Consider the following 7,500-nt stretch of genomic DNA (forward strand, 5'->3'; position numbering starts at 1 on the left):
CGGATGGAAAAAAACAAACTTCTTCACTGTATCAAATCGGGTGAGGGGCCATTAACTGAGGTCATGAACAATCTGGGCTCTGCCAAGAGCAGGAAATGCAACAGAAACTGTGTATAGTTTGTAGCCATAAGTGTAAAATTACACAAATATCACAGATGGAAAAAACAACAAAACTTCTTCACTGTATCCCTGTGGTTGTCACAGAAAATGCTTCTGAAACATTTTTTTTGTGAATGGTTTTCTTGACAAACGATCGTAGTGGAAAGGCCAAAGGAAGTAAAACAGGAACTTGCAATGTTGTGCATTAGATTAAACAAGCCCCGCACTCCTTACGTGGACGCGTCAGTCACTAGGATATCCACACACATGCCCACTGTCGTTTCACAATATCCTCCGGCAACAATTGTTACAAACCCTCCGAGAGGTATGGACACATCTCTGCGCCTCTAACAGAAACACACGCTCATCTCCAAAATCTGGTATCTGTCCAGCTTCACGGACCATGGATGACTGGGACGAGGATATGTCCTGATAGGATCCACCACGCCTGGGGAAACCATCACCTCTTCTTCTACTTACACGGAACCTTTTTTTGGAACTTTATACCAAAAAGACTTAGAAGGAAACTATGAGAATCTGGCTATCAGCCCTGGAAAGATGCTTCAAGCACAGTTCATGGCACCCTACGAGGACTACCCCCCTGTAAGTTATCACGCCTTCTTATCATCGATGTCTATTTTCCTTCTAAACCCAAATAGTATTAGTGTCAGGGGAGCGCCAGCCCAATAGCAAAAATCAACACGGGCGCCAAAATTTCCAACCAGAACTCCTTCCCGGTCATCAAACCCTGAGGCCACCATTGGGCAGAGCGAGGGGAAAAAGTGCAGCTCTGCTGAATCTGTGCCGGGTGGTGATTGTCTTCACTGGAGGGTAATGTGCTGCTGTTTTATCATAAGAAGGCGGAAAAGCACAAATACAATATCTAGATACATAGGATCCTCTGACATATCCTGCTTCACTGATTTCTATCTGATCCATGGGTTCTGTACAAAAAATGTTAGTTTTGTTAGTCTAGAAAAAAAGACAAAAAATATTATTTTCATTAGATTTAATAACCACTATGTATTATCTATCTATCTATCTATCTATCTATCCATCCCTCTATCCATCTATCTATCTATTTATCCATCCCTCTTTCTATCTATCCATCTATCTATACAGCTCTCCATCCATCCATTTATCCATGTATCCATCTATCCATCTATCCCTCTATCTATTCATCTATCCCTCTATCTATCTATTATCTATCTATCTATCTATCTATCCATCTATCCATCTATCTACTGTGTCTCTATCTATCTATCTATTCATCTATCCCTCTATCTATCTATCTATTATCTATCTATCTATATATCTATCCATCTATCTATCTATCTACTGTATCTCTCTCTATCTATCTATCTATCCATCTATATCTATCTATCTATCTATCTATCCCTCTATCTATCTATCTATCTATCTATCCCTCTATCTATCTATCTATCTATCTATCCCTCTATCTATCTATCTATCTATCTATCTATCTATCCCTCTATCTATCTATCTATCTATCTATCTATCTATCTATCTATCTATCTATCTATCTATCTATCTATCCCTCTATCTATCTATCTATCTATCTATCCCTCTATCTATCTATCTATCCCTCTATCTATCTATCCCTCTATCTATCCCTCTATCTATCTATCTATCTATCCCTCTATCTATCCCTCTATCTATCTATCTCTCTATCTATCTATCTATCCCTCTATCTATCCATCTATCCCTCTATCTATCTCTCTATCTATCTATCTATCTATCCATCTATCCCTCTATCTATCTATCTATCTATCTATCTATCTATCTATCTATCTATCTATCCATCTATCCCTCTATCTATCCCTCTATCTACCTATCTATCAATCTATCTACAGTTGAAACCAGAAGTTTCCCTCTGCTCTCTATAAGGACACATCTGCAGGTTTTTCTCATCTGACATGAAATCAGAATAAATCTTTCCCGTTTTTGGTCAATTAGGAACCCAAATTATTTCTATTTGCCAAATCCCAGAATAATGAGAGAGAGAATGTGTTCAGGCATTTTTATTACTTTCTGCAGTCAAAGATTTCCCTCCATTTCATTAGTATTTGGTAGCATTGCCTTTACACTGTATGACTTGGGGGAAATGTTTTGGATCCTTCCACAAGCTTCTCACAATAGTTGAATAGTAGAATTTGGGCCCATTCCTCCTGACAGATCTGGTGTAGCTGAGCAATGTTTGTAGGTCATCTTGCTCGCATCGGCCTTTTCAGTTTTGCCCATAAATTTTCAATAGGATTGAGATCAGGGCTTTGTGATGGCCACTCCAAAACATTAAATTTGTTATCCTTAAGCCACTGTGTAACCAGTTTGGCAGTAGCTTCGGGTCATTGTTCATTTGGAAGACCTATTTCCACCCAAGCTTTAAGATCCTGGCTGATGTCTTGAGATGTTGCTTCAGTATTGCCACATAATCTTTTTTTCTCATGATGACATCTACTTTGGGAAGTGCAACAGTCCCTCCTGCAGCAAAACAACCCCCCACCATGATGCTGCTCCCGTGTTTCACAGTTGGTATGGTGTTCTTAGGCTTTAAAGCTTATCACTTTTTCCTCCAAATGTAACGATGGTCATTATGGCCAATCAGTTCAATTTTAGTTTCATCAGACCGCAGAACATGTCTCCAAAAATTAAGGTCTGTGTTCCTGTGTACAATTGCAAACATTAATCTGGCTTTTTTTATGTTTCTTTTGGAGTAATTGCTTCTTCCTGGCAGAGTGGCCTTTCAGTCCATGTTGATACAGTACTCGTTTCACTGTGCATAATGGCACAATGTGACCAGCTTCCTCCAGCATCCTCACAAGCTGTTTTGCTTTTGTTTTTGGGTTGATATGCACATGTCTGACACAGGTGTGTCTGTAATTAACTCAGATGTTACTAATAAACCTATCAGAAGCTTCCAAAGACATAGTAAAGGCAAAGGCATAGTACTCTTACTGCATGTACACTTTTGACTTTGCAGAAAGTAATAAAAATGCCTTAGAACATTCTCTCTCTCTCATTATTTTGGCGTGTGACCAATAGAAATAATTTTGGTTCCTAATTGACCTAAAACAGAAAAGGGTTATTCTGTTTTCATGTCAGTTAGTGACAGAAACCTGCAGATGTGTCTTCATACAGAGCGAGGGAAAAACCTACAGATGTGACTTTTTAAAGAGTGTATGTAAACTTCTGGTTTCAACTGTATCTATCTATCTCTGTATCTATATTTGTAATTATCTGTCTATCCACTTTTTATCTATCTATATTCCTATATCTGTCTATTTATATGTCTGTCTATCTATCTATCTATCCCTTCATTCATCTATCTATCTATCTATCTATCTATCTATCCCTCTATCTATCTATCTATCTATCTATCTATCTATCCTATCTATCTATCCCTTCATTCATCTATCTATCTATCTATCTATCTATCTATCTATCTATCTATCTATCTATCTATCTATCTATCCCTCTATCTATCCCTCTATCTATCTATCTATCTATCTATCTATGTATCTATCTATCTATATATCTATCTATCCCTCTATCTATCCCTCTATCCCTCTATCCCTATATCTATCTATCTATCCCTCTATCTATCTATCTATCCCTATCTATCTATCTATCTATCTATCTATCTATCTATCTATCTATCTATCCCTCTATCTATCTATCGATCCCTCTATCTATCTATCTATCTATCTATCTATCTATCTATCTATCTATCCCTCTATCTATCCCTCTATCCCTCTATCCCTATATCTATCTATCCCTCTATCTATCTATCTATCTATCCCTCTATCTATCTATCCCTATCTATCTATCTATCTATCTATCCCTCTATCTATCGATCCCTCTATCTATCTATCTATCTATCTATCTATCCCTCTATCTATCTATCTATCTATCTATCCCTCTATCTATCTATCTATCTATCTATCTATCTATCTATCCCTCTATCTCTCTATCTATCTATCCCCCTATCTATCTATCCCTCTAACTATCTATCCCTCTATCTATCCCTCTATCTATCCCTCTATCTATCTATCTATCTATCTATCCCTCTATCTATCTATCTATCTATCTATCTATCTATCTGTCACGGCCAGGTGTGCGGGCAGGCCCAGGAGGTGGATCCACTGGACCGAACTCCTAGATGGTAGGAAAGAGTCCGGCAGCTGGAACACTAGAAACAGCAGAACAGTCCTTGCACACGGGAATAGCGGAGAAGTCCCTGGGACCACGGAGTTACGGGTGGTAGTCCGGGTGACGCAGCTCAGGTTCGGAAGCCGAGATGATGTCAGGCGGGGTCCGGAACCTTGGGAGCAAGATGACGGGTCACCGCAGGGATCCGAGATGGTGCGGACTGTCAGGATGGCAGAAGGACAGCGTTCGGGGTTCAGGATACGGCAGACTGGATGGCGAAGCAAGCACGGCTCTACAAAGAGAGATAGGTGAGTACACGCACTGAAACACCAGGAGACCTGACTCCTAGCTTAGGGAACACGAAGATCAGGCCCCGCCCCCTTGGACAATACACCCCTTTATACCCTGTACCTGATTAGCCTCATTACCTGTTAATGGACGCTGGCCCTTTAAGAAAGGGTCAGTGACCGCGCGCGCGCCCTAATGCGCATGCGCGCAGCCCGGGTGCCAGAAGCCAGGGAAGGAGGCTGAGAAGAGGACGCAGGGGAGCCGGCCAGGGCCTGGGAAGCCGTCGGGCGCCGCGATCGGGGACCAGGGGGCCTGGGAAGGACGGGGACCGGAGGCTGGAGAGCGGGGAGCGTGGCAGGTGAGCCGGGGAGCGGGACTGAGGACCCGGGGAGCGGAGCAGAGGACCCGGGGAGGGAAGCCAAGGACCCGGGGAGCGTGACAGTACCCCCCCCCCCCACGCCCCCCTCCCCGCAACCGGGACATGAAGGCACGGATCAGAGGAGTGCCCACGTTCTCCCTGGGCTCCCAGGACCTATCCTCAGGACCATACCCTTCCCAGTCCACCAGGAAGAACTGTCGACCTCGTACGGTCTTCATGGCCACGATATCCCTTACCGCATAGATGTCGTCATCGGCAATAGGTGGAGGAGCCGGACAGGCAGCAGCGGAGAAGGGACCAAGGACGACCGGCTTGAGCAGGGAGACGTGGAAAGAGTTGGGAATCCTCATCGTGGCCGGGAGCTGTAGCTTGTAGGAGACCTCATTGATCTTGCTGAGGACCTTAAACGGCCCGATGTAGCGAGGACCCAGCTTGTAGGAAGGTATCTTCAATCGGATGTACTGGGAAGCAAGCCAGACCAGGTCACCAGGAGAGAAACACGGAGGGTCCAGACGCCTCTTGTCAGCGTGTTTCTTCATCCGCTGGGAAGCGCGTCCAAGGGACGCCTTGACAGAGTCCCAAATGGTAGCGAAGTCACGGGCTACAGTATCAGCCGCAGGGACATCCGAAGAAGGGGATATAGGCAATGGAACGGAGGGCTGTAGTCCGTAAACGACATGGAAGGGAGATTTGGAGGACGACTCACTGATATGGTGGTTATGTGAGAATTCAGCCCAAGGCAGAAGCGTGGACCAGTCGTCGTGATGGGCGTTGACATAGTGACGTAAGAAGGATGTCAAGATTTGATTGACCCTCTCCACTTGGCCATTAGACTGAGGATGGTATGCGGAAGAAAAGTCCAGAGTTACTCCCAGATGCTTGCAGAGCGCCCTCCAGAAGCGGGAGGTGAACTGAGTTCCTCTGTCGGACACGATGTGGGATGGAAAGCCATGCAAGCGGAAGATGTGATGTATATAGGCTTCCGCGAGTTCCTGAGCAGAGGGCAGTCCGGCCATAGGGACGAAGTGAGCCATTTTGGAGAACCGGTCCACCACGACCCATATGACTGTGTGTCCGGAGGATAATGGCAAGTCCGTAATAAAATCCATCGCTATGTGTTGCCACGGAACTGAGGGTATAGGCAGAGGCAGAAGACGGCCATAGGGCAGGTGTTTGGGCGTCTTGTTCCTGGCACAAGAGGAGCAGGCAGAGACATAAGCAGCGACGTCCGTGCGAAGGGATGGCCACCAGTAATGGCGTACAATCGCACCCCATGTTCTCTTCTGGCCTGCATGACCGGCTGTTTTGGAGGCATGACCCCAGTGTAACACTTTTTGCCTGTCAGTTTCAGAGACGTAGGTCTTTCCGGGCGGTATCTGGGCCAGAGTGACAGGGGCCACCGGAATAATCTTGCTAGGAGGGATGATAGGTTGGGTAGTCTCTTCCTCCTGCTCCATGGGCACGAAAGACCTAGACAAGGCATCAGCGCGTACATTCTTGTCCGCGGGTCTGAAATGGAGCTGGAAGTCAAACCTGGCAAAGAATAAGGACCACCTGGCTTGCCGTGGGTTCAGTCGCTGAGCGGACCGCAGGTATTCCAGGTTCTTGTGGTCCGTGTAGATAATCACGGGGTACACTGCTCCTTCCAGGAGGTAGCGCCACTCCTCCAGAGCCAGTTTGACCGCCAATAGTTCTCGGTCACCGATGGTGTAATTACGTTCCGGCGCTGAGAAGCTCTTGGAGAAGAAACCGCAAGTCACCATCTTGCCGGAGGAGGATTTCTGCATGAGCACTGCTCCAGCTCCCGAGGAGGAGGCATCCACTTCCAAGGTGAACTGGCGGTTTAACTCCGGACGATGGAGTACAGGAGCGGAGGCAAATGCTCGCTTCAGGGAGCAAAACGCGGCGTCGGCTGCAGGTGACCAGTCCTTTGGATTAGCCTCCTTTTTGGTCAAAGCGGAGAGAGGGGCAGTCAGGGCAGAGAAGTGAGGGATAAACTGGCGGTAGTAGTTGGCGAATCCCAGGAACCGTTGGATTGCCTTCAGTCCAGAAGGAGGAGGCCAGTTGAGTATGGAGGAGACCTTCTTTGGATCCATCTGCAGTCCAGTGCCCGATATGATGTATCCCAGGAAAGGGAGAGAAGACTGCTCAAAGACGCATTTCTCATATTTGGCGTAAAGACGATTCTCCCTCAGTCTTTGCAGAACCAGCTGTACGTTCTCTCTATGGGTCTGGAGGTCCGGAGAGAAGATAAGGATGTCATCCAGATAAACTACGACACAGACGTAGAGGAGGTCCCGGAATATGTCGTTCACCAATTCTTGGAAGACAGCTGGTGCGTTACACAGGCCGAAGGGCATCACGCAGTATTCATAGTGCCCATCGCGAGTATTAAACGCGGTCTTCCATTCGTCCCCAGAGCGGATACGAACTAGGTTGTAGGCACCCCGAAGATCCAGCTTGGTGAACACACGGGCTCCCCTGAGCCGGTCGAACAATTCGGGGATGAGCGGCAGAGGGTACTTGTTTTTGACGGTGATCTGATTCAGACCCCGGTAGTCGAT

General features: G+C 45.9%; 1 protein-coding gene across 3 annotated transcripts in view; it reads left to right on the top strand.

The window, feature by feature from the left end:
* Positions 1-7,500, top strand: part of ERG (ETS transcription factor ERG) — a 137,431-nt gene that overhangs the window by 77,738 nt on the left and 52,193 nt on the right. For 2 of the 3 annotated variants that reach the window (XM_075334979.1, XM_075334981.1), the window contains exon 1: positions 598-702. The exons of the other annotated variant lie outside the window; for it this stretch is intronic. In XM_075334979.1, coding sequence (XP_075191094.1) covers positions 658-702 — 45 coding nt within the window. In that variant the 5' untranslated portion in view covers positions 598-657. Of the gene's footprint in view, positions 1-597; positions 703-7,500 lie in introns of those variants that run through there. 3 annotated transcript variants of the gene reach the window in all.

This window comes from Anomaloglossus baeobatrachus, chromosome 2 (assembly GCF_048569485.1).
Source record: "Anomaloglossus baeobatrachus isolate aAnoBae1 chromosome 2, aAnoBae1.hap1, whole genome shotgun sequence".
NCBI lineage: Eukaryota > Metazoa > Chordata > Amphibia > Anura > Aromobatidae > Anomaloglossus > Anomaloglossus baeobatrachus.